Source organism: Chiloscyllium plagiosum, chromosome 6 (assembly GCF_004010195.1).
Source record: "Chiloscyllium plagiosum isolate BGI_BamShark_2017 chromosome 6, ASM401019v2, whole genome shotgun sequence".
NCBI classification, from domain to species: Eukaryota; Metazoa; Chordata; class Chondrichthyes; order Orectolobiformes; family Hemiscylliidae; genus Chiloscyllium; species Chiloscyllium plagiosum.
The window spans coordinates 97,851,712-97,879,430 of NC_057715.1; the positions used below are offsets into that span (position 1 = coordinate 97,851,712).

The following is a 27,719-nucleotide window of genomic DNA, read 5'->3' on the forward strand; positions in this document are numbered from 1 at the left end:
CGGCACACCTATGGGCTCACCCATCTCTGGACTCATAGCAGAAGCGGTAATGCAAAGATTAGAACAAACAGTCTTACTGCAAATTCAACCCAAACTCTGGGTCAGATGTGGATGACACCTTTGTAATCATTAAAAAAAACAGAAAAAGAGAACACATACCGGATCATCAACGCCACACTTACATGAATCCGATTCACTAGAGAGGAAGATAAGGACAACCAACTACCATTCCTAGACGTGATGGTACAGAGAACACCTAACGAAGAATTCACCACAAAAGGTATACAGGAAAGCACACACACAGACCAAGTCCTGGACTACGAAAGCAACCACCCCAACATACACAAAAGAAGTTGCATCAAGACACTATTCAAAAGGGCCACAACACACTGCAGTACACCAGAACTGCAAAAAGAGGAAGAAGAACACCTATACAATGTATTCACCAAAAACGGATACCCAAGCAATTTCATCAACAGATGCCTAAGGGAAAGACAATGGAACGAGGACATGCCGCAACCCAAAGGACTAGCCACACTACCATACATCAAGAGCATTTCCGAACTGACAGCCAGACTACTGCGACCACTAGGACTCATAACAGCACACAAACCAACAGCCACTCTCAGACAACAACTCACCAGGACAAAGGACCCAAAACCCAGCATGAGCAAAACCAATGTAGTGTACAAAATCCCATGCAAGGACTGCACAAAACACTACATAGGACAAACAGGAAGACAGCTAACGATCCGTATCTATGAACACCAACTAGCCACGAAACGACACGACCAGCTATCCTTAGTACCCACACACGCAGATGACAAGCAACATGAATTCGACTGGGACAACACTACTATTATAGGACAAGCCAAACAGAGAACAGCCAGGGAATTCCTAGAGGCATGGCACTCATCCACAGATTCAATCAATAAGCACATCGACCTGGACCCGATATACCGACCACTGCAACGGACAGCTGGAACCGACAACAGGAAGTGACAGATTCAAACCACTATAAATGCCGGAGGAAATATCACAGAAGCGCTTCACAGGAGGCTCCTAAGCACTGAGGATGTCACCTAGACAGGAGACGAAACGTCTGCAACACAAATTCCCAGCTCGGCAAACAGAACCACAACAGAGAGGAAGGTTTTTATTTTCATAGCAATTGCTCAACAGTTACAAGATTCTTGTGTAGACAAAAGCGGGGACAGCAAGGAAGATGAGTGAGATAGTCACAGTACCCTGCTACAGGGAGCCATTCAAGTGACAGGAGGCAATAGTAATGTTACAGGGGTAAAGGCCAGCATAATAGGTGAATAGATACTGTTCTCTACAGCCATGAGTGAGAATCTCAAAGACTGTATTAGCTGCCTGTGCTCGGGTTAAGGATATCTCCTGGGGTGGGAGAGGAACTTGGAAAGAGAAGGGAGGGATCTAGATATCACCATCCACTTACCAATGACATTGACAGCACTAGAAAGGAGGTTCTACTGAAAGATTTCCAACAGTTCAGAGCAAAACTGAAAAACAGAACCACGAAGGTAATCATCTCATAAATGTTATACGAGTCACAGGCAAACTAGTATAGGGTAAAGTTTGAGGAAGGGTCACTTGACCCAAATGTTAATTGTGATTTCTGTCCACAGATGCTGCCATTCCTGTTGAACCTTTCCAAAAATTTCCGTTTTTATTTCTGATTTACAGCATCTGCAGTTTTTTTGGGTTAATAAAATTGGAGTTAAATGCATGGTTTAAAGACTGGTGTGAATGCAATGGATTTCATGCTCCGTTGATATCAGTACTAGGGTAGAAGGAGCTGTTCCAGTCGAACAGGGGTTCACTAGTGCCCTAACAAATTGAACAACTCAGGGCTGCAGAGAGAGCTTTAAACTAATTAGTAATGGATGTTTCTGGAGGGGGGGATACATAGGCATACAAAGAGAAAGGATATGACAACATTGCATGGTTGCCATTTAGGTAATAAATAACACTCAGTGCGATAACAAGGGATGTGTACAACCATTAAAAAAGCAGCAAATACAAATACATTGTCGAGGAGAGATGGTTAAAAAGGCAAAATTAACGTCTGTGTGTCAATGTATGTCGTATTCAGAACAAAATAAATTAATTATCACAAATTCAGGAATGATCTGACAGACCAAAACTGGGAACTAAATATTCAGGAGTATATGACTTTTCAAAAGGACAAGCTGGAAGGAAAGTTGGGTGGGATAACTTTGTCAGTACAGGTCAGAATAAATACAAGAGTAAGAAATGCTCTTGGATTGGAAGAATAGATTTCACATGGGTAGAGATAAGAAACAAAGGGAAGGAGACACTGGGTGTAGTCCAAAGGCCCCTTAACGGTGGCTGTTCTGTAGGACAGGGAATAAATCAGGAGATAATGAGGGCATGTGAAAAAGACAGTTCATTAATCATAAGTAACTTCAATCTTCATGTAGATTGAGAAAATCAAGTTGGTAGCGGTAGCCATCAGGAGAAATTCTGAGGAAGCATTCAGGATAGTTTCCTGGAACAATATGGACCTAGCCAGCAATCATTCTATTTGGATCTGTAATGTTTCATGAGGCAGGGTTCATGAATAAGTAAGAGATACCCTAGGAAATAGTGCTATAACATGATCGAACTTAACATTCACAGTTTGAAAAAGTGAAGAAGAATTCTAGGAAAGAGATAAATAGACATGGGGGAGCTGGTTAGCTAAGAAAGTTAAAGATTGAAATGAACAAACATCAAATATGACAGATTAATAGTAAATCAGAGGACTGAGAAGATTTAAAAGTTAACAAACAATGTAACAGCCATATTCAAAAAGGGACAGAGACCGAAAATAGGTAACTATAGACTAGTTAACTTCACATTTGTCATTGGGAAAATGTTAGTGTCTATTATAATGGACGTAAAAGTGGAGCACTAGAAATATAACCTCGCAGAGTCAACATGGCTTCATGAAGAGGAAATCATGCCTGACAAATATATTGGAATTTTTTGAGGAGGTAACAGCAACATAAAGAGGAACCAGTAGATGTAAAACATGTAGATTTTAAAAAGATGTTCAATGAGATACCGCACTAAAGGCAACAGAATAATAAGAGCCTGTGACGTTTGGGTGATAGAAGACAGACTTGGATAAAGGGGGCATTTTTCAGGATGCCAACCAGTTACTAGTGGAGTACTGCAGAGATTAGTGCTAGAGTCACAATTATTTACAATATTTATTAAGGACTTGAATGAAGAGGGTGAATGTACTACAGCCAAGTTTGCAGATGACACAAATGTATATTGGAAGCAAGTGGTGAGGATGACACAAAGAACCTACGGAGAAGTATGGGCAGGTTAGATGAATGAGTGAAAGGTGGCACATGGAACATGTTGGTAAGTTTAAGTTTATATACTTTGGCAGGAAGAATAGAGGAGGTGAATATTTAAATGGATAAAAACTGCAGCACACTGGGATATGAAGTTTGTCCGTGAATAACAAAATACTAGCATAAATGGAATGTTGGCCTTTATTTTGAAATGAATCGAAGATAAAAATAGGGAAGTCCTCTTGAAAGTATACAAGGCACTAGTCAGTCCTTCCCTAGAATACTGTAAACAGTTTTGGGTCCTTATCTAAGCAAAGATTTACTGGCATTGGAAGCAGTTCGAAGGAGTGAATCCAGGCATGAAAGGATCTTCTTTTGAGGAGATATTGAGTAGGCTGGGATTGTACTCCTTTGCAATTAGAAGTGAGAGGAGGCCTTATTGAAACATAAGATTTTTAAAGAGGCTTCATAGCGTAGATGTGGAAAGGTTGTCTCCCTCTCTGGGAGAGTGTAGGACCAGAGGATAAAATCTCAGAAATAAGGGTCAGCCATTTAAGACAGAGATGATGAGGATTTATTTCTGACAGAGGCTAGCGTATCTGCAGAGTTCTTTATCACAGAGAGCTGTTGAGACTGGGTCCTTCAGAATATTCAAAGCCGAGATTGGTTTTTAATTAGTAAGGGAATCAAGAGTATGGGGAAAAGGCAGGAAATTACGGTTGAGAATCATTAGATTGAATCAGCCATGATCCTTTTGAATGGCAGAGCAGACTCAATGGGATGAATGACCTACTTTGTTCCTACATTTTATAGTATACCTCAACTTAAAGAGAAGTTATTGCAGTTCTCATAGAAGTGATACTATATTTTATATTTAACAATTCAGTTTCATTATAATTCTAACATTAATGGTCACCATGGAATGATTTTTCATTACAAATTAATGTGAAAACATTTGACACCAATTGTTGGTGGGATCACAAGAATTTCATTAAACAAAAGGAAAAGAACAAGTCTTTAATTACCAGGAAACAATTTTCCAAGTTAACAAAATTAACCAAAACATCAAGGACTTATTACCGAGCCATTATTGTTAAAGGTACTGAAAGTATATCAATGTTTGAAATATCATCCCATTCCCAGCACGAATATTTTTGCAATCTGTAGCAAAATAAGGTCTATATCCCAGCTGCAAAGGCCTCAAGACCAGAATATGTCTTTCATCCATGATTCTTATATTCTGTCCAGGACGTGATTCCTTTAATGCACCCATGATTTGCATACTTTAACTCCAAGTTAACAACACATTCACATTTCTGAGTAAAGTGTGAAAACTAATCCATCAACTATTGTGCTTTCATCTTCTTGTCAGTTCCTGGCTCTGTCAGGACTGAAATGTACAGTTTAATCCAAGAGTAGGTAACTCCGAGTGAACAGTATACGGAGATGAGCAACAGTGGCACAAAGGGAAATCTCTGCTGCCATGCTGTTAGGGGATAAATAATCTCACAAATAACTTCCAGAGGAATAAGACCGCTGAGGTAGATGGATTCTGGTAGGTTTGTAAGTGATCTCTCTCTCCTAGATGGATAACAAACTCAGTTAGATTCTAGTGGATTTACCATTTATACTTTTTAAATTCAATAAACCTAACATTTGAAATAGACAATATTTCAAAGGGATTTGAACCTTTTGTCAAAACAAGCTGAAGCAGGTATTGCGAGTAAAGATGACGTTTAGTTTATGTAGAGCATGACCAATAATGCACATTGCTTTAGCCAAATTTCAAGATGTGAAACAAAGAGAAATGAAGGTAACCTGTCAGTATAGTCTGGGCAAATCACATTCAAAGAGGAGTTTTTTTTCTCTTTGTCAAATACTAGCAGGTCAGCTAAGATTTGTTGTTATCTACAAGGAACAATACTTGCTCAAATGCTGCAGTGATAGACCTCTTTGGAGATGTGTGTGGTGGCATAGAATGATAAAACATGTTTTTTTTCCTCAATACTGGACTGTTTTCACCTAAGTATACCCGAAGCTGTGAAATTCCTCTCCACCTCTCTCATTCTCTTTGAAGGTGCTCCTTCAAAATGACCTCTTTACCCTAGGTTTTAGCCATCTGTCCTAATATTGCTTTCAGCAGCTCACTGTCAAAATCTTCCTGCTAACATTCCTGAATGTTCATCAGTTTTCAAAATCTGTTGTGTAGTCAGGGACTATTGTCTAGTAACCACCTAAAAATGTTTGGGGCAGAAATATTTGAATCGTCCAGGATGTTTGAGTGTGCTTTCTAGTATGTGGATCAAGAACAATGGTGGCAAAACTCAGGAGTAGCTCCCTGCACACTTCACCGAGAGATATTATGTGGTATGAGCAAAATGGTAACAGAAAAGATATGGAGAAATGAAATGGAGTAAATTAATGGCTTTGAGTTATTTTATTGCATTGTTCTCATGTCAGCCACAAACTGACAAAGAAAAGATGAAGAAGTAGGTAATCTTCAGGTGTTTAATAATTTCTCTAATAATTGTTTTCTATTTCATTGGAGATCTTCCAATGCACAGGGATGCTATCTATTGATCATGTTACAGGAGCCCTTGGACACTTGACAATGTGGAGTTTCCATCTGGATAAAAATGAAGCTTTTATGAAATTGAGGGAGTAATTTGAACAAAAAGCAATTTCTCCAGACCATCTTTCCCATTTAGACAATAATTACAATACTTAAATATTGACAGCAGATAAATGATCTCACAAATAACTAACAAAGGAATAAGAGCACTGAGGTAGATTTATAAGTGGTTGACAGCAGAGACTCTTCACAGTCTCCATAGCAGGAGGAGACGTGCATTTCAGCTCACCTGAACAAAGCTTGCAGAGCAGAGAAACTATATATAGTGAACAGCAGCATGAGACCGATTTTAATTGGCATCTCTGTAAAGAATGAAAGAGTAGTACAAAGTGAAAAGCATTGCATTGTATGCAATGAATGACATACAAAAGTAAATTCATTAGTCTTACACTGTCAGTAAGAAATCATACTTGAAGGGAACAATAGACGAAGATGACATGAGATAATCATACTCAGAGTTCTCTAACTTTGAGCTTATTGCTTGCAACGAGCATTGGATCAGCCTGGAAGAAAATAAGAAATTGCAGGAGTAGGCCATTTAGCCTACTTAGGAGATTTTATCCTTCCCTGGCACACAACTATCCATCTCTTTGTTTGCCTGACTGTCATTTTCTTTATCTAGACTCCATTTCCACCTCTTCTCTCACTCCTTTACACCTCAGCTCTGTCTTCAGCATATATACCACCTTTTCCCAGCTACGACGAGTTCTGAAGAAGGGTCATTGGACCCAAAACGTTGACACTGCTTTCTCTGCACAGATGCTGCCAAATCTGCTGGGTTTCACCAGGAACTTCTGTTTTTGTATTAGAATCTTATTTGTTCTAGTCTTTACAGTTTTAACTGACCCAGATTTCACAGTTGTTTTGAGGGAGAGCTTTCTAGATTTTCATTACCATTTGAGAGATAAAATCCTTTCAGATCTCAGGCCTAAATGGCTTCACTGAAATTTTAAGATTGTGCTCCCTTGTCTTGGATTCCCTTGCCAAAATAATTTCTTTGCATCCATCATGTCAAATGTCTCAATTTTAAACCTCTTCATTAGAACGCCTTCTCAACACAAAAGAATACAAATCCAATTGCAAAAGCATGTCCTCTTAATTAAAGCTTTTCAGTCATCAAATCACTCTAGTAAATCTGTGCTGTTTCCCCTTCAAGATCAATTCGAGATGAAGTGCCCAAAGCTGAATGCAATACTGTGGGTGAGATACGACTAAGACTTTGAAGAATTGAAGCATCACTCCTCTATTCCAAAATCCCCAAGTTAAAGGTAACATATAATAGCATTTTTGTTTACTTTTCATATTAGAGGGTTACTACGCAATCAACAGTTTAAAGATAACATTATAGAACAGTGTATTTTAATAACAAGAGTTAAAAGAATGGATTGGATTGTACTGTAATTCACAATCTAGGATATTTGCAGTTCTGATATTCAGGCTGTGCTGAGTTAGGTATTCTCAACTGGTCCAGCAGGGTAGGTACAATAATGTGTGTCAATGTTAGACAATGTGCAGCCAACATTGCCTCTCCTAATCATGATCTAGTGATCCCAAAATACACAAGGAGGTATTCTTTAGGAAAGGAGAGAAAACAGGGGGAGAAAATCAAAAGCATAAAGAAGAAACCAATAGTTGCCAAATGATTCTATAATGCTTAAAAGAACCAGTCAATGTTTAGATTTGTATGTGTTGTGCTTGTGATTTTTTGTAATATGTCAGGGTTATTCATCCTAGAGACTAGACTGTGAATACTGGTGGGCTACTGCACACAACTCTGTTGTCTCTCAAAGTTGATGCTTACACATTTTCCAGTAGAAATCACCAGATAGCAAAGTAAAATGGGAAGACTAGTTTCCTATTCTATAACCCAAAGGAGGCCCTTTTTTTACTCCAATTAAAATGAGCCAGCTCAGCAAGGATGGGGAGTTCAGCCTGGGGTATTCTGGGTTAAGTGTCTACCTTAAGGTTGAATGGGGGAAGAACACTCATTGGATAATCTTGTGCATATATAAACAGACACTGATGGTGGGCTTTAGAGTTAGAAGCTTTTTAGTTGCAATGTCTCACATTGTGAATAAGTCTAAAACTGAGTAAAGAAAGATAGACTTCTAACCTGCATTTTTAACAACTCCCCATAAGGAGTCATTCTTCATTCTGATCATATATCTTAGCTGTTTCATAGGCAAAGATGCTAGGTCAGTGAAATGGAAGCTCAGTAGGTATTTTCATACAATGTTCAAAGTGAGGGAGAAACAGTAGATAAAATGTATTTATTTATTTAATGCAAACACAAAAATAATGTAAATGCATCTGATCATCTTGTCCTTACCTGGTCCTGTGAAGAGGAGTGGGAAGAGGGAAAAATGCCCTGTTGTGGCTAAAATGAGGTACGTTCCAGCATCTTTTCTATTTTCCACAGCTAACAAACTAAGGATTTAAAAGAAAAAACACTGCAATTTAAAAGCAGCTTCTTTGGAAATAACTGCTATCTTATTTGTTTTATTCAATAACCTTTACTCCAATACAAATACATATTATGAGGGTGGGGAGGAAGTCTCTATCAGACGAATACTTTTTAGCACTAATGTTAGGAATTTTCTTCCGAAAACCTTTAAAGTAGCAGGCAAGAAGAGATTGAAAAATAAGTTGTATAAGTTATGATATATCCTATGAACCAAGTGAGTACTCTTAAAGAGCATCAGGAAAAGCTAGGATCCCAATACCAACTGCTGGAGACCTTCATTATAAACTTTTCCTGAACCTGAAAACTATGCATTAACCTTTACTCTGTGTTTCCAATCACTCACTCAATTCTGTCCCTTTCATTCTATTACCTATCACTTTCCTCATGAGTCTGTTTTGTGACTCTGTATTGAATTCTTTTTGGAAGTAACATACGCCACCCTCATCAACCCTTTGCTCTTCTTCAGAAACCTTTTGCAAGTAAGTTTGATGCAATACTCCCTTAACAAATCTATACTGATTCTTCCGAATTAACCCACATTTTTCCATGTGTCTATTAATTCTATTTTGAATGATTGTTTTTAAGAGGTGTCCCCACCAAAGTTAAACATACTGGTCCTTAAATGCTGAGGCTAGCTTTACAACCTTTTTTTTTAAAAAGGTATGCATAATGTTGCAATTCCCCAGTCCTTCAGCAACACCCCCAAATCCAGGGAAGATCGAGATTATTGCCAGTATCTCTACAATTTCCACGATCACTTCCTTCAAAACATTCAGACTTATCTTACTCGGCTCCAGTACCTTATCAAGTACCAACAGCTTATCAATTTTATCAATACTTTTATCAATTTCAAACTCGCCTAGAGACTGAGTTTTGTCCTCTGCCACCATAACCTGGGCAGCATTTGCCTTGTAGGTAAAGACAGATACAAGAATTCACTTAATACTCTTGTCTCCATGTGTAAATGTACTTTTTGATCCCTTAATTGATCCTATTTCACCTTTTATCACTCTTACCCTACGGATTTGCTTATAGAAGACTTTGGGATTTCCCTTGATATCAACTGCCAGACATTTTTGCTAATTCCTCTTCGCTTCTTTTTTTTTTCAAATCTGAACTTTTGACATGAAACCATCATCAATTGTTGGAAAAACACATCCACATTCTGAAGAAGGGTCATTGAACTCAAAATAACAGTGCTGCATTCTCTCCAAAGATGCTACCAGACCTGCTGATTTTTTTTGGCAATTTTTGTTTTTGTTTGTTTCAGATCTCCTGCATCTGTCGTTCTTTGTTTTATCTGATTCATTAATACTGCTTAAGGAATGAAATTTGTCATCTTTTCCTGGCCTGGCCTGGCCTACATGTGACTACAGACCCTCAGTAAAGTGGTTAATTAATAACTGCCATCTGAAATGACCTGACAAACAACGCTGTTCAAGGGCTGTTAAATGATGGAATGCCATGAAAGAGAAAAAGAAATTCCCAGTTCAATTGCCCATGTTAAGATCTAATTCAAATGTCTTTGTGAGATGCTTCTGCACGTGATATTATAACAAAATCTGCATTACTTACATTACAAAAGGTAGTAGAATTATTGAATCCTTACTCTGCAGATAAAGGCCATTCAGCCCATTGAATCCACACTGGCCCTCAAAGAGCATCTCATCCAGACCCACTCCATCCCAGTAATCATGCATTTCCCATGGCTCATCAACCTAGCCTACACATCGCTGGATAGTACAAGGCAATTTAGCATGGCCAACCCATCTAAATTGTGCACCTTTCGATTGTAGGAGGAAACTAGAGCACCCAGCAGAAACCCAAGCGGAAACAGACAGAATGTGCAAACTCCAACCAGTCACTGAGGATGGAATCGAACTTGGGTCCCTGGCACTTTGCCACTAGTAATTTTAAAAAATCATAAGCTAAGTATTTAAGATACCTCAGAGGTAGGATGGCGATGAGAATGGCCTTTTCATGTACGTGCCAGCCAAACATGAATGACCCCAATGCACAAAGGACGAGGCATTGAAGGAACCCTCTAGGTCCTCGAGGTCTTAACCAAAGTTGGAGAACAGCAGGCTTGAAGTAGGAGAGAAGGAGAAATATACAATATTGATTAATAAGTGAAGCAAAAATCATCAAATGTTCTCTACTCATCATTTTGCACATACTGAAACACTTACATGAGCATTCGGCTTCCAGACCAAAAAGTAAACACAAAACTAGAAAACTCATCGCACCAAGTGAATTTACTAACTGCGTGAATCAACATAAAAAAAAATTAAAAGCCTGAAGAATATCAATTGTATCATATTTCACTTTGTGGGGAATTATTTGGTAAGTGTATGCTGGTACTGACCATTATTGAGAGCAAAGTACAGACTAATGTTGCAAACGGTGCCACAGACGGTAGGACAGCATGCTGGAACTCCTGCACTAAACCTCCTGTCATTGATGCCTTTGAAAGCCTGGCAGGATCCAGCAGTTGTAACTTTACATCTGTACCAGGAAATGAAAACTAATCAGTTGTTCAGAATTTTGACTCTCTATTTGATGCAACAATTTTACGTTATTTACAGAAATAGCACCACAACCAGCAAGATAATTAAATTTTATTTGGTAAATATCAGAACTATGAAACTATAATTTCATTAGTAATTGTTAATTTTCAATATTCAGGTAAACAATACAATTAAATCACTACTCTCTGTAAAAGTCTTCAGAGACCATGTCAATGTATTAAATGTTTGATAACCTTAACTAGACCTTACCAATGACAGACAATATTTTGTCCATCACATTGTACAGAGCCCAGAAATTTGGGGCCCAATATGCATGACAGAGACCTCGCTTGAAGGGGAATAGTCTTGCAAGCACCTGAGACAGCTGACCCTGAGAAAGAAAGAAAATCAATTAATAAAATGCTTGGGCCATTTTGCATTTTGGTTCAAAATTTCTTCAGAAGTATAAGCTCCAATTCAGCCTTCAAAATCACATTTCTTGACTTGGACTCACATAGTCATTTTCTTTATTAGCATTGGATCAAAATGAATTGAAGAGGAGCTTAATTTACATCAGTAAAGATAATGGTGCTAATATATGTTATTTCTGAAATATTGTCATTACAACTGTTGCCAATATCACCATTGTCTAATTCAGAAGCTATTCTAAACCATTTTGCTCTGAATATGGCCATGAGCAAATGGAGTATGTAAACATGAAAAAAAAATTTCAGGATAAACATGTGCCCTCCCTGAAGTAACAGTACATAGGAACTGTAGGGATACATTAGGTTGGACGAGGCAAACAGTGACTGTGAAGGCACTTGACATGTAACTCTTTGTGGCAAACATATTGGGTCATCTATCTTCTTCATAAAACTATTAGGTAAATGTACCTTGCCAAATTGTTAGGATTGTGAACTTCTAATTAATTGTAATTAATGTGCACTTTTACATGACTGCTGTCTCTTTCTGAACATAAAGCACAGATGCCTTTGGAAACAGTGCTGTTAAGTGCCAAGTTAAGCATTTCTTGTACCTACCTCATGCAATAGCAGGTTCACTTCAGCCATGAAACTGAATCCTTTACCCTCTTCCGTTTGTCCCATTTAGTATCACACCTCAATTTATACTTTTAGTTTATTAACCTATATATAGCTTTCAAGACCAAATTAAGTTTCGCTCCCATACACAGCATTTAAGTAGTGATATCCTTGTAAATATTTTTGACAACCCTTTATGAATTGCTCCAGATATTCCCCAATACATCAAGTATACATTTCATACTTGGAATGATATTTGCAGGAACATACGTATTACAGAATCAATAGTAAGTTTGATGTTGATGTCTCCTGGTATTAAAACAGAACTGCACATTTGCCCAAAACCTTAATAAAATGTGTTGAGTGGGAACAAAGTACATCCTATTTTACTGCATTTGAGATGTAAATTTGAAGTGCAAAATAAAGTATTTTAAATTAACTTAAACATATCTTTACCATGGATATGAAGGGCCCAAAAGAAACTGCAAAAACAGAGAAGACTATAAATCCCAAGGCAAAAAGACGGGAACAACTGAAACTCTTCCACTGGATAGATCCACCTTAAAAATAAACAGAAGTAACAATAATGACAATTGATAAGTTTAGGATATTGTGAAAGAAAATATTTCAATAATTACAAGCTTGGCAATGATAACAAAGAGCATGAGGTATACTGAAATTCCAAAAGGTTATCTTCATGATCAAGACCCCTTTCAAAAGCTCTGATTGGTTCAAATAGTGGAATTCCTCAACAACAACACACAACAAAAGGAAAAATTGCTGGAAAAGCTCAGCAAGTCTGGCAGCATCTGTGAAGAGGAAGGATCGCCTCTGATCTTTCTTCACAGAGGCTACCAGACCTGCTGAGCTTTTCCAGCATCTTCTGTTTTTATTTCTGATTTACAGCATCCAGTTCTTTCAGATTTTTAAATGGAATTCCTCATCTTTGTACTATCTATTTTACAGGATTTTAAAAACAAATATGTTCATTTAATCATAGCTGGAGACTTTGAGGTTGTCAATTTGAATAGCATAATTGCATTTGAGATAGTTAAGTTAACAATTGAAAAAGTTTAATGATTAACCTGTAACAAAACAAACTTTAAGAAGTTCAGCAAAACAACATTGAATATCAATTTTTATTAACCCTATAACACTTATCTTGACCTTTGACAAGCTTCATTATTGCCAAATAAATCCATAATGGGCAGCACAGTGGCTGAGTGGTTAGTACTGCTGCCTCACAGTGCCAGAGACCAAGGTTTGATTCCATTCTTGGGGGACTGTCTGTGTGGAGTTTGCATGTTCTCCCTGTGTCTGTGTGGGTTTCCTCCCACTGTCCAAAGATGTGCAGGTTAGGTGAATTGGCCATGCTAAATTGCCCATAATGTTCAGGGATATGTAGGTTGGGTGCATTAGTCAGGGTTAAATGTTGAGTAATATGGTAGGGGAATGGATCTGGGTAGTGACTCTTCGGAGCGTCGGTGTGGACTTGTTGGGCCAAAGGGCCTGTTCCCACACTGTAGGGATTCTAGGATTAAGAATTCTAGGATAAAAGGGTAATAAAGCTAAAACTAAGATGAAGGAGATAAGTATTTTCACATACATATTAGAAGGGTCTCCAATATTTAAGTGTGTCCACTGAATTTGAGGTATTCAAAACATTTAAGGGAGAATGAGTGTAATATTTGAGAAAAGATATATGTGCACATTTTCTATGTTAGTACGCCTTAAAGTAAGTTGCAACCTTATATTTCTATGCATGAGCTGGAAACAAGCAGATTAGGCAGAGAGAGAGAGAGAGAGAGAGAGAGACAGACAGAGGGAGAGAGAGATCACAATTGTCTTGAATTGGTTAGCATGTTAAAGTGCTTATTTACAAAAAATAAAAAAGAAAACAAATAAATGCATGGAAATGTTGGAAGGCAAAATACAAAAAACTTTGTATAAATATTATTATGGTTTAATAAAATCCTCAGGAGTACAATTTCATCAGAAATTAAATGTTTGTATTTTTAATCCATATTGTGATTATCAAAAACGTGACTTCTATTAATGTTCCAGTGCTAAATTATAATAAATTGTTCTCTGAAGACACTGACTAAATTATTCAGTTATACCAGATCACTATGGGGGTTTGCAAGACACCAAGTGATGGGAACAACTGGATACTGCAAAACAAGAACTTTGGGATTGTTTGGGCTGAATGAATTTAATTTGGCCTTTCCTCATCTCTAATTATCTTATGACCATTTCACAAAGGACACATCTGATTAATATAATTTTCTACACCAGTATCTCGCAACTTTTTTTTCTCCTTTATCAGCTCTCCTTGACACAATTTCTGTAATTGTACTCTGCTTTTCACTTTGCGAATGCAAGTGCATTTAAGGATGAAAGAAAGTTGCATCTCATCTCAAAATTGATAAAACATTAAATACCTAGCTTGTTCTCAGTGAAGCAGTATGAACGTAGTAGGTAAATACCATAGGCAGGAGCCACATAAAGAAAAATGTGCTTAAAGTTCATCAGGATTGCAAAGAGTAGTGCACTTTCCAAATGTCTTTCCTGTAATGAAATCATTTAAAATATTTAAAGCATCGTGTTATTGAGTATTTTTTGGTTATTTCTCAATCTGTGCACTTTTCAATGATTAATGTATACCATGACTAAGCACTGAAGAATTAGTTATTATACTGAATTTCTCAAATCACCTGAAACATCCTTGCAATGGAAAGAAGCATGACACCAAATAACAAACCATTGTATTGAAAGTGAATATCTGGGTCCGAGTTAAGGAATCATATTGTGTGTGTGTGTGAGAGAGAAAAAATATATACACGAGCTAAACGGAAATAAAGGCAACATTTCTTTCACAGTTCCCCCCACATCACATACCACCCAAATCTGAGAAAGGAAATCTATTCTCTGGCCTCCTTCAACACTTAAAACTGACTCCACTCCTAAACTCTGATCCTGTGGCACTTTCTAAAGTGGCTTCTGTTCACTTATTTGAGATTCTGGGCAAGTAATAATATTCTCTCTTTCTCAGGCACCACATAACATTGCAAGATATCGTAAAAGATATTCAAAAGTAAGTCAGCAATGGACACCTTTTGTCAAGCGACAAAGATTTTTAAATTGTTAGAAAATAAAGCAAAATAAATAAAATCCTCTGTATAGAACCATAGAGATATACAGCAATGAAACAGACCCTTCAGCCCAACTCATCCATGCCAACCAGATATCCTAAATTAATCTAGTCCCATTTGCCAGCAGTTGCATAAACCCTTCCTATTCGTATACCCATCCAGATGCCTTTTAAAATGTTGTAGTTGTACCAGCCTCCACCACGTCCTCTGGCAGCTCATTCCGTACACACACCACCCTCTGCGTGAAAAGGTTGCCCCTTAGGTCCCCTTTAAATCTTTCCCTTCTCAGATTAAACCTATGCCCTTTAGTTTTGGACTCCCCCACACTGGGGAAAAGACCTTGTCCATTTATCCTATGCATGCCCCTCAAATTTTATAAACCTCTATAAGGTCACCCCTCAGCCTCCAATGCTCTAGGGAAAATAGCCCCAATCTATTCAGCCTCTCCCTATAGGTCAAAGCCTCCAACCCTGTCAACATCCTTGGAAATCTTTTCTGAGCCCTTTAAAGTTTCATAATATCCTTCCTATAGTAGGGAGATCAGAATTGCATGCAGTATTCCAATAGTACCAAACCAATCTCCTGTACGGTTGAAACATGATCTCCCAAATCCTACACTCAAAGCTCTGACCAACAAAGGCAAGCATAGGATAGTGCAGAAGGTATTTCATATCTACCTGTTATTCCACTTTCAAGGAACTATAAATCTATAATCCAAGTTCTCTTCGTTCACAACACTCCTCAGGACCTTACCATTAAGTGTATAAATCCTTCCCTAAATTGCCTTTCCAAAATGCAGCACCTTTCATGTAACTATATTAAATTCCATCTGTCACTCCTTGGTCCACTGGCCCATCTGATCAACATGCTGTTGTATGCTGGGGTAACCTTTTTCACTGTTCCAACTACACTTCCAATTTTGGTGTCACCTGCAAACTTACTAACCATACCTCCCATGTTCATATCCAAATCATTTATATAAAATGACAAAAAGCAGTTGTCATAGCACCGATCCTTGTGGCACAACACTGGTGACAGGCCTCCGGTCTGAAAAGCAACCTTCCACCATCACCTTCTACCTTTGAGCCAGTTGTGTATCCAAGTAGCTAGTTCCTCAGCTATTATGTTGAAAAAAAAAACTTTTTACCATCACAACCCAATGGTTTTCTCATAATAATTTAAAATCATGCATTTCACAGCGAAGTTTGCCCACACAGTCTACCATTATAGAACAGATTAAATCTAAATATAAAATGTGAAAGCCTGTCATAATCACCAACTTAAACTAGACAAGAAGAACAATGATTGTTTGTCATAGCAAAGAAAATGAAACCAATTTAAGGCATTAGATTCTATTAAATATTACTCAACAGTTGTTTCATAAGATGCATTTTCTAGTGCAAGGATACGATCAACAATCAATAATCCAAAGTTCCAAAGTAACAGCACTGCAAGTATAAACGCTGGTCTTTCCATTATTTCCTTTGATTCTTTTCTTCTATTAACACACTTACAACATCTTAAAAACAGGGCAAATAAAAATACTCTTATTGGTCATACAATTTTTTTTTCTACCCTGAAAACTGGTTAGTATAGTGCTTTAACATCTTTCACTTCAGGATCAGGGGTTGAATTGCATTCTAACTGGAGTTACTGTGCAGGCAGTAGAACTAATGAAAACAATTAGCAAAGGAGGGATTTTCTTTTAAACACTAAGTTTTTGTAGCTACTGTAAAGGCATCAGAACAGTATATTCTAAACGTGGCATATCTAAATTAAAACTTGCTTACAATATTAATTGTCAACCACCGTAAGTTGCTGATGTGCTTTGTCTTAAATTAGATGAGTTTCTGGGTGCAATAGATGGTTTTGATTTGGGATTGCATGTTAAAATGACAATCATTTTTGATTTTGCAGTTTTAAACATGAAGCTAATTCCAATTACAACAATGTAATGATTTTTAAAATATTTAAACATCATGCCAGTTTAAAAAAAATTATAAATAAAACAAATTTTAATCATGAGAATTCATACCAATTAATGTATGTGATATCGGTCTACTCTCCCATTGATGTCAGTATGATCAAGAACCATTCTCAGATAAGGGGGATTTGACCATTTCTCAATCAACTATATTCCTTATGTCAGCTGCAGGATATATGAAACCTGTGTAACATGAAAACTACCTGGACACTACTCCAAACTCCCTCTATAATAGTATAACTGACTGGTAACTCAAAGTAGTGGAGGATTATTAAATAGTACTTAAAAAAATGGACGCTAATTAGTCTCTTCATATTGCATTGTCCTCACCCACATTCCTCTGGCACAGGAATTAGCATGAGTTAGCTTTGACCAGGCACCAGGAGGCACAATTTTATCCCGTTTGCCCTTTGTCAAAACACCGACCAAATGCAGAGCACTGCCAACGGAGGTACAGTAAATGAGCTGCAATGCAATATTTGAGATTGACGCTAACCTTTGTGCGAAAACTAAGTATAAATACTACTGGTTGAAATGATTTGATCATAAATAGTTAAAGTGGAACTCCTCCGATAGCTTAGAGATTAACAGATTGTCCAGTGTGATACAAGGCCGCCGAAAAAACCCCAAAGCTCAATCTTATATATTGCTCTGATGCGCTTTCTAATTAGCAATGCTACACCCCCACCTTCTTTTCCTAACCTCCCTGTTCTTTTTAAACGTTCTGAACTCTGGAACCCTGCAGCAACCATTCCTGCTCCTGTTAAATGCACGTCTCCATTATGACCACAACATCATAGTCCCAAATACTGATCCATGCTCTAAGTTTATCACTCTTATTTCTGACATTCCTTGCGTTAAAACAGACACACTTTAATGGATTCATAGAACATTACAGCGCAGTACAGGCCCTTCGGTCCTTGATGTTGCGCCGCCCTGTCATACTAATCTGAAGCCCATCCCACCTACACTATTCCATGTACGTCCATATGCCTGTCCAATGACTACTTAAATGCATTTAAACTTGGCGAATGTACTACTGTTGCAGGCAAAGCATTCCATACCCTTACTATATCACATGAAAAACCTTCCCGTTGGATTCACTACATCCTGTCCCATCTACAACTATACCCCCTCTCAGATAGCTCTGGTTCCCAACCCCCTGCCAAACCAGTTTAAATCCTCTCAAAGCACACAAGCAAATCTCCCAACCAGGACATTTGTGCCCCTCCAGTTCGGGTGCAAACCATCCTTCATGTACAGGTCCCACCTTCCCCAGAAGATATCCCAATGGTCTAAGTATCTGAAGCCCTCCCTCCTGCTCCAGCCTCGCAGCCACATGTTAAGCTGCACTCGCTGACTGTTCTTCAACTTGCTATCTCGTTGCACCAGTAGCAACCGGAGATCACTACTCTACTCATCCTGCTCTTCAGCTTCCAACCTAACTCTCTGTAGTCACTTTTCAGATCCTCAATCCCTTTCCTGGCTATATCATTGGTGCCAATATGTGCCACAATGTCTGGCTGCTCACCCTCCCCCTTCAGAATCTTGTAAACCCGATCAGCGACACCTCAGACCCTGGCACCGTAGGCAATATACCTTCTGGGAGTCCTGTTCCTGACCACAAAATCTCCTGTCAATCCGTCTAACTATTGAGTCCCCTACCACTAGCGCTTTTCTACTCTTCCCCCTTTCCTTCTGAGCCACAGTGCCAGGCACAGTCAGAGAGCTGACAACTATGACTTTCCCCTGGTAGGCTGTCCCCACCACCAAAAAGGTATATCTATTGCTGAGGGAAACAACCACAGGGGATCCCTGCCCTGTCTGTTGGTTCCCTTTCCTCTCCTCTGACTGTAACCCAGCTGTCCTTATCCTGTGTCTGAGGAGTGACTCCCAGTACATCCTCTCAATTTCCCTCTCAGCCTCCCGGATGATCTACAGTCCATCCAGCTCCAGCTCCTTAACTCGGTTTTTCGAGGAGCAGAAGTTGGGTGCATTTCCCGCAGATGGGGTTCGTGGAGACATGCGTCGTGTCTCTCACGTGCCACATTCTGCAGGAGGAACATGCAACTGTCCTATCAGCCATACCCCATTAATCTGAAAGCCCACACAGGACTAAACAAGGAAGATAAGAAAAGAAGAATTAAATGACAAAACCCGAAATCTTACAGAGTTTACAGACTCCTAGTAAGGTTAGAGGTGATGGGTGGGAGGGAGACCCTACAGTGTAGGGTCTCAGGTTTAGATCTCACCCACTTAAAAACTTTCTGGCAGCCCTCGTTTCTCTCCGACCTCTCTCCTCGCAGCTCTGTTCAAAATGGAGGCCCGACTCCCGAGGTAATCCCTTTTTAAGTGGGAAACACTGACCTACCCAGCAGCCCTCGCTTCTCTCCGCCCTCTCTCTTCGCCACTCTGTTCAAAAAATCTGTTCACAGTTGAATAGATCACAGATATACAAGATGAATAATGTCCATTTGGGGCCTGGTATCAGAATTGTATGAGTAACAATACTTCCTAAAGAGTTAGCACTGTAGCACAGGATGGGAAAATACAATTTTTCTTTAAATCAACACTAACATTTAGTGATCTTCCATTTCTCAACTGGTGGTTTGACAATTATTTCACAATTACTGATGTCTAATCTATCAACTGGTTATGTTTGTCAAACAACAAATAAAGAAAGAACACCTGCATTTTTAAATACATAAATATTAAGACATACTCCAGTACTCCATAAATAAATACGATATCCATGATGATGACTGAAAGTCGCTGAAATAGTATTGTTGCATCACTGGCATAATTAAGGTTCTGGACAACCAACATTTCCTTGTCGAAATATTGTGCAATGAGAGAGAGTAGGTATTCAAACCATGCAAAAAATGGTGGATAGTCCAAAGTCCATTGCGAAGTTGCCTAGGTACAGGGTGAGGAAGGGAAGAAAGGTGTAGGAGTAATAGACAGGAAAAGAAAAAGTTACATTTCAATTCATATTTTGCAATTACAATTCAACATTTTGGATCAACAAAAAGATATTAACAACTTTAATTCATATGTATTATTAATACAACATTTAATAGATTTTGATTAATTATTTTTGCTAATGGCTGATACTGCAAATAGTTTCATACAATCAGATCACATTATAAAGCAGGTGCAAGTTACAATTTTGACCCACTGTGTATCAGGATTCTGAAGAATTTCATTATTGACTTCTGCTTCACTGCACTTTCCTCTCACTCACTAAAATTTATCCTGTATTCAACTTTTTATCCACCTGTACTACAGATTAATCTGGAATAATTGTTGACAGCTTTCTGCAGGGAGTTGGCAAGGCTTTGTTACAATTTGTTTATGAAATTGCCAAAACAGTTTATGGACAAAGAGAATTATTTGTGGTGGCTCTCATCAGCAATTAAAAAAATCTTTTCTTTCATCAAGAATACAGTAAAACTATTGTATAATAGCACAAAAAAAGATGTACTTGCTAAAACAGTTGAAATCTACAATCAATGGAAGATCTGTTCGAATTTACCTAAATTTCCAACTTGCTCAAGGAGAGTCAATCAACTTTATGATGAATGAAGGAGGTTTAAAGGACAAGGGATAAATGGATCAGGACAAATAAAAGTTGTACAATCTCTATTTTAAGATTTTTTTTATATTAGATTTTCTATTATCCATTCAATATATTAAAAAGTCTTACAGCTTATACATGCCAGTGTTAAATTCATATGTATCACATTTTAAATGAAAATAAACTTACACAAGTAGATGGTTATGTTGTAATGACTTCCTCCTGCCAGGAGAGTCACAAAAGTGATGTCTTATGGCAGAGAAACCTCTATGTTCCAACTCAAATTTGATGCTTCCTAAACTGGTATAATTTTTTCTACTTAATTTATCAACAATTTTAAGATTAAAGTTTTATAAGATCAAGGACAGATGCGTTGTTTTAAAAAGCAGGCTGATTTACAGTTACGCACTGTGCCGTCTAATCCTCCTGCAATTGAAAATCTGATTTGAACACCAAGCCATATTTAAGCATCAACAGAGTGGATGCAGGAAGAATGCTGCTGATGGTGGGGAAATATAAAACCCGGGGTCACAGTCTAAGGACACAGGGAAAAACCATTTCAGACTGAGACAAAGTGAAACATCTTCACCCAGGGAATGGTGAGCCTATGGAATTTGCTACCACAGAAAGCAAAGGATACAGGGAGAAAGCAGGAACAGGCTATTGTTGGATGATCAGCTATAATAATAATGAATGGTGGATTGGGCTTAAAAAGCCGAATGGCCTACACTTGCTCCCATTTTTCTATGTTCCTATTGGAAAACATTCTATGGTTTACCTAATCAACAGGTAAAGCTGTAAAATGCTTTCCTTTAACTATGCCATGATTATTGTGTCCAGATTCATCATGCAGCCTTAAATCAGACTATAAAAACCTGCAGGTGGTGTACTGTGATGGAAAGACCGATCCTTAGCTTTACAACAAAGTCATAAAAAAATCATTAAGAAACTTGAATTTACATTTCATCCTGGTAAAGGAAAACAACTTCAAAGAAGTATTTAAGTTAACAGATGGACTAGGAAGGTAAATTCAGCGCACTGCATCAGGTTAAACCATGGTGCTAACACAGAGGGCACTGGCATATTTAGGCTTGCAGCTGTCACAGAAAAGCCCATCGTTCATGGAAAAAATTTCTAGAGGACTAACATGAATAGAAACATTAAATAAACAACTGGATTTTATGATGAATGGGAATGTGGATCTTCTGCATGTATCAAATAAAATGGGGTGAATGACCTTTCTCAGCAATATCACGACTGATAGGACATGGCAGAAATAGCCAGATTATCACTTGGCACAAGTCACTGTTATACTTGAAACATCATAAACACGACGCATAAGTCATAAACACTTACTTCATAATACCACTGTGAAATAGGTAAACTGTGAGTAATTGCCAGCCAGTTTCTGTGGACTTCAAAGTCTGTTGAATGACTGCAAATGAAATTGTCAAATAACAATTATACAGGTCATGGAAATTGATGTAATCTTCCAAAACAGGGTGGCTGAAATGACAATCACACCTAATCAGTTGTCATTATTTAATGTTACTATTACTGGATAGGAATAATGTGATCAAGGATAGTCAGCATGGTTTTGTGAAGGGCAGGTCGTGCCTCACAAACCTTATTGAGTTCTTTGAGAAGGTGACTAAGGATGTAGACAAGGGTAAAGCGGTAGATGTGGTGTATATGGATTTTAGCAAGGTGTTTGATAAGGTTCCCCATGGTAGGCTACTGCAAAAAATACGGAGGTATGGCATTGAGGGTGAGTTGGAGGTTTGGATTAGGAATTGGCTGGCTGGAAGAAGACAGAGGGTAGTAGTTGCTTAATTGGGAGTTTTTGGTAACTGATTTCATAGAAGGGAAGGTAAAAGATGGGTTAAAGTAAGTATTTTTTCATAGTTGTGAGTTAATTATTCTCTGTTACACTTTAAGAAATAAAGTAGTTAATTATTACTTTAAATAGAACTTGGCCATTCGAATATTTACAGATTACAGCTAAATATTTCTGTGTTGCTCGTTTTAAATTAGGCAGAAAAGTTAACACCGACCATCCCCACTGCTCCATGGCCGAACACTTCAACTCACCTCCCACTCCCCCAATGAAGGATATGGAGGCACTTATAGGAAGGATGTGGAGGCACTGGAACGGGTGCGGAGGAGGTTTACCAGGATGTTGCCTGGTATGGTAGGAAGATCGTATGAGGAAAGGTTGAGGCACTTGGGGTTGTTTTCATTGGAGAAAAGAAGGTTTAGGGGTGCCTCGATAGAGTGGACAAGATGATTTGGGGTTTAGATAGGGTTGACCATGAGAGCCTTTTTCCACGTATGGAGTCAGCTATTACGAGGGGACATGGCTTTAAATTAAGGGGTAGTAGTTATAGGACAGATGTTAGGGGTAGATTCTTTACTCAGTGAGTCGTGAGTTCATGGAATGCCCTGTCAGTAGCAGTGGTGGACTCTCCCTCTTTATGGGCATTTAAATGGGCATTGGATAGGCATATGGAGGATAGTGGGCTAGTGTAGGTTAGGTGGGCTTGGATCGGCGCAACATCGAGGGCCAAAGGGCCTGTACTGCGCTGTATTTTTCTATGTTCTATGTACTGCAGAACACTGACATCAATTAAATTGTAACCAAAGGAACAACAGTAGGCCATTCTGCACATTGAACCTGCCCACCAATAAATATAACCATTGCTAATCAAACTCTTCCAAGTCTTTTACCCACTCATCCCAAATAGTCCACACACCACAAACTACAAATTTGAAATCATGACAGTTAATAGGTCTAGCAGAGTGAGATTACTTATCTACTAATGATCAAAATGATAGAGTTCAAGAGGAGTGGCAGTATGGTCGGTGAGAGGCTGGGAAGGGAACTTGCAGGTGTTGATGTTCCAAACATCTGCAGCCATTGGCTTTCAAGGTGATAGAGGGTGCAGGTTGGTAAGGAGTTGTCAAATGAGCATTCTCGAGATACTGCAGTTAATCTTATGGATGGTACACACTGCTGCTATTGCGTGTCAACAGTGAAGGAAGTGAACTTTGAAGGTGAGGGATGTGTTGATTGCCAATCAGGTGAGCTACTTTGTCTTGGATGGTGTCAAGCATTGAGTGTTATTGGAGCTACATCTATCCAGCCAAGTGGAGACAGTATTCCATATTACTCAGCACTTGTGCCTTGTAGATGGTGGAAAGCAGTAGTGAGTTACTGCGGCTGCTGGAATCTGAAACCAAAAGAGAAACTGCTGGAAAATCTCAGTAGGTCTGGCAGCATCTGTAAGGAGAGAAAAAGAGCTGATGTTTCGAGTCGAACTGACCCTTTGTAGTGAGTTACTTGCTGCAGAACTCCTATCCTCTAATCTGCTCTTGAAGACAGCATTTATAGGTTGGTCCAGTTCAGTTTCTGCTGAATGGTAAACAGTCAGGATGGTGAGTGGTTATAATTGACATTAACAGTAATCATGAAGATAGTAAAATTTAAAAATGCAAAATCTCAGGATCAGATGGCTTTCAGTTCAGGATTTTAAAGGAATCAGGTGAGAACTTTACTAATTATAGCAACTAACTATAACTTTTGAAAGTCATTGATTCAGGAATCTTTCCTTAAGATATCAAAAAAGTCGATGTTGTTCTGCTTTTTAAGAAAAGCAAAAGAAGGAAGCAAGGAAATTATAAACCAGTTAGATGAACATCTTTTATCATGAAGTTCAGGTAAGGATACAATGTAATATTTTAAGGTAATCAGGGAAAGATAGCATAGATGTGTAATGGCTAGACTGTGTTTGATGAATTTTATTGGCATTTTTTTTGAAGAGCTGAAATGTGTTGCTGGAAAAGCGCAGCAGGTCAGGCAGCATCCAAGGAGCAGGAGAATCGACGTTTCTGAATTCCTGAAGAAGGGCTCATGCCCGAAACGCTGATTCTCCTGCTCCTTGGATGCTGCCTGACCTACTGCACTTTTCCAGCAACACATTTTCAGCTCTGATCTCCAGCATCTGCAGTCCTCACTTTCTCCTAGAATTTTTTTTTGAAGAGGTGACTATAGTGGACAGGGAAGTGCCAGTGGATGTTATTTATATGTATTTTCTCAAGATACTTGACAACATCTTCACAGTCAAAAAGTGTGGCGCAGAACAAGTCAGGCAGCACCTGAAGAGCAGAAGAGTCGAAGTTTCTGGCAGAATCCCTTCATCAGGAATGTTGGGGGGTAGCTGAGAAATAAATAGGAGGGTGGAGTGGGGAAGGTAGCTCAGAAGGCAATAGGTAGACGCTGGTGGGAAGTGATTTTGATAGGTCAGTAGGGAGGGTGGACCGGATAATTGGGAAGGAAGATGGACAGGTAGGACAATTCAAGACGCTGGTGCCGAGTTGGAGGGTTGGATCTGAGATGAGGCAGGGAGAGGGGAGGTTTGGAAACTAGAGAAGTCAGTGTTGATGCCGTGTTTGAAGGGTCCCAAGGTGAAAGATGAGGTGTTCTTTCCCAGTCATCAGTGGCTTGGATTTGGCAGTGGAGAAGGCAGGACTTGCATGTCCTTGGTGGAGTGGGATGGGGAGTTGAAGTGGTCAGCCACAGAGTGGTGGGGTTGTTTGGTGACTGATGTCTAAAATTATAGTTCATGGAATGGAGGAAATTTACTGACCTGGTTAGGAAATTGGCAGCCATATATCCAAGTGACACATAGATGAATTGTGTATAGTGTAGATGGAAGCAAAAAATTACAAAGTGATAAAGAGATTAACTAAAAGGATAAAACTGCAGTAAACAGATTTCCATACAAACAAGTGTAAGGTTATTGTCATTTATCCAAAAGAAAGGTTCAATCAGACAGCTTTTCAGCTGGTGAAAAGTCAAAACTTTGTGGTCCAAAGAGAAGGGGCAACTTTTTCAGAGGGTGATGTGTGTACAGAGTGAGCTGCCAGAGCAAATGGTCAATTTAAAAGGCATCTGGATAGGTATATGAATAGGAAGGGTTTAGAGGGATATGGGCCAAGTGCTGGCAAACAGGACTAGATTAGGTTAGGATATCTGGTCTGCGTGGACAAGTTAGACCAAAGTATCTATTTCTGTGTTGTACATCTCTATGGCTTAGAGGACCATATGCATAGATCAATAGAATATCAGAGACAGGCACAGAAAAAAAAATTATAACAGTATCCTTTAGGTCTGGAGGAAGAGAATAGGTGCTAGACATCATGCTACATGTGTACAAACTCACATCAGAAGTACTGTGTTTAGTTCTAGGCACCACACTCAGAAAATTTATGCCAAGTGCAAGCCTTGAAAGGAATGCAGAGACTTAGGTGTTAAGGGTTAAACTGTGAGGAGATATTGTTTTAATCAAAATTAAGATATTAAGGGAAAACTGATGAAGTGGACAGATAGAAAACTACTTCTGCTGAAATGAGAAATCTAGTATGAGAGGTCTTAGATTAAAAATTAGATCCAGACTTTTCAGGAGTGAAATTAGGAAACAATTCTACATGAAAATGGTGATAAAAGTTTGGAATATTCTGGTAGTTTGTTTGATTACTCATTTTGGATCTGAAAATGATATTTCTATTGACCAAAGGTATTATAGAAAACCAGCTGTGGCATTAAAGATCAATCATGACAGCACAAGGGTGACTGATGTTGCTATTTGGCTGCAATGAAAATACTTATATTAGCTTTTAACATGATTATATTTCTTATGAAACAAATTGCAGTTACCAGCTGTTTTAATTATTGATTTAGAATAAGATCTGCTCAATTTGGTTCAAAGGTGCAATCTTTCATTCCACCATGGTAACTCCATGGGTAAATGAAGTTGGCAGCGTGCCACTCAGCCAAACAAACAATAGCAGTTTTTACTGCAGTTTGCACCAGAAAGGTCTTCCTGGCTCATTATAACTCATCTGGGTGGTCTTCAAGTGATAAAAATACATTCTCTCTCAGTTTCAGCAATGACTACAAATGGAGTACAAAAGCTAGAGAAGGGAGAAAATAATCGTAATCAGTGCCCAGTGATACTTTCAGGGAACAACTGCCGATATTTACTACCTCTGGAACAGATGGGACTTGAACATGGATCTTCTGGTTCAGAGGTAGGGGCATTGCCCTTGCACCACAAAAACCCCTAATGAAAGACTATATTATTGTATTATTTATAACCCATGTTACAACATCCCAACAAATAAAAGCTGCTGTAATGGGACAGAGTACGAGAAGAAATAAATAAAACAAATTGAATGACGACGAAGTTGTTGCACGAATTTCTTTCAACATTTAGATTTAGCGTTCTAATATAACTTTTTTTTAAAGCCTCTGATTTCAGTGAGATTCAGCAAAGCCTCGGTTTAAAAAAAAAACGACAGAACATTCGCCTTTCAACCGCAGTCCCTGCCCCTCTAGGCCACACTATCCGTCCTTGCAGCGGAGAAATCACTTTTAAAAAAGAAAGTTTCATAATTAAACCCCTGATCCGGGGCAGCTCCTTACTAAGCAGGAATAAGTAAACACTTTAGCAGGGTTACACCGAAGGCGAGCGGCACCAACCAATTCCAACTCCTCTCACTGGGCGCCGCCATTGCTGTTTCACCCAACTTTATTTAAACAGCAACAGCTGCCAGCAAAGATACTGAATCAGTGAAGGAAAGTCAAATAGCTTTTCAGGCCCCAATTCATTGCAGTTAACAACTTGATGGGGACCTGTCCCTTTTCTTTCTCAGAAGTGGCATTGACAGGAATATTATAACAAGTTTTTTTGTAGTTTTTTAATTTTTAAAAAGATGTTGTACACATTGTCTTACAGAGGCCATCCCAGTGATATAAAGGATGGTGGGTAAGAGCTGATTCTGTGTATCGTGGCAGTGACAACAATGGTTAGGAAGCAGCAGTTCTCCAAAAGTAAATTTTCTTACCCTTCTGTCCCACACTCCTTTGAAATAGAGCCATTGCTGAAATATCCAGTAAAACTTGTCCAACTTGCTTTGTAAACCTCCAAATGAAGCTCCAGAATGACTGATATGTTTCAAGTATT

General features: G+C 38.6%; 1 protein-coding gene and 1 long non-coding RNA gene across 4 annotated transcripts in view; one reads left to right on the forward strand and one right to left on the reverse strand.

Annotated features, from left to right (window-relative positions):
- Positions 1–26,716, forward strand: part of LOC122550865 — a 31,964-nt gene extending 5,248 nt beyond the window's left edge. For 2 of the 3 annotated variants that reach the window (XR_006311964.1, XR_006311962.1), the window contains 2 exons: positions 7,124–7,235; positions 26,636–26,716. This is a non-coding gene — a long non-coding RNA (uncharacterized LOC122550865). Of the gene's footprint in view, positions 1–7,123; positions 7,236–9,701; positions 10,115–26,635 lie in introns of those variants that run through there. The other variant, XR_006311963.1, reaches the window with a different exon arrangement.
- alg8 (ALG8 alpha-1,3-glucosyltransferase) lies at positions 1,075–27,657 on the reverse strand. The gene is made up of 13 exons (XM_043692213.1): positions 27,179–27,657; positions 22,051–22,129; positions 19,840–20,033; positions 16,543–16,652; positions 14,696–14,763; positions 14,423–14,549; positions 12,438–12,541; positions 11,209–11,329; positions 10,797–10,936; positions 10,377–10,516; positions 8,297–8,394; positions 6,197–6,269; positions 1,075–4,916 (listed from the first exon to the last, which is right to left on the reverse strand). The coding sequence occupies exons 1-13, from the start codon at positions 27,265–27,267 to the stop codon at positions 4,682–4,684; spliced, it is 1,578 nt and encodes a 525-aa protein (XP_043548148.1). The 5' UTR covers positions 27,268–27,657; the 3' UTR covers positions 1,075–4,681.
- Positions 27,658–27,719: the final 62 nt, after the last annotated feature.

Coding starts and splice junctions, on each gene's coding strand:
- alg8 (XM_043692213.1), bottom strand. CDS start 27,267: ATGGCGGCGCCCAGTGAGAGGAGTTGGAATTGGTTGGTGCCGCTCGCC. Junction 20,034..22,050: donor TTTCACAGTGGTATTATGAA/GTAAGTGTTTAT, acceptor CCCTGTACCTAG/GCAACTTCGCAATGGACTTT. Junction 12,542..14,422: donor CTTCACTGAGAACAAGCTAG/GTATTTAATGTT, acceptor TTTATTTTTAAG/GTGGATCTATCCAGTGGAAG.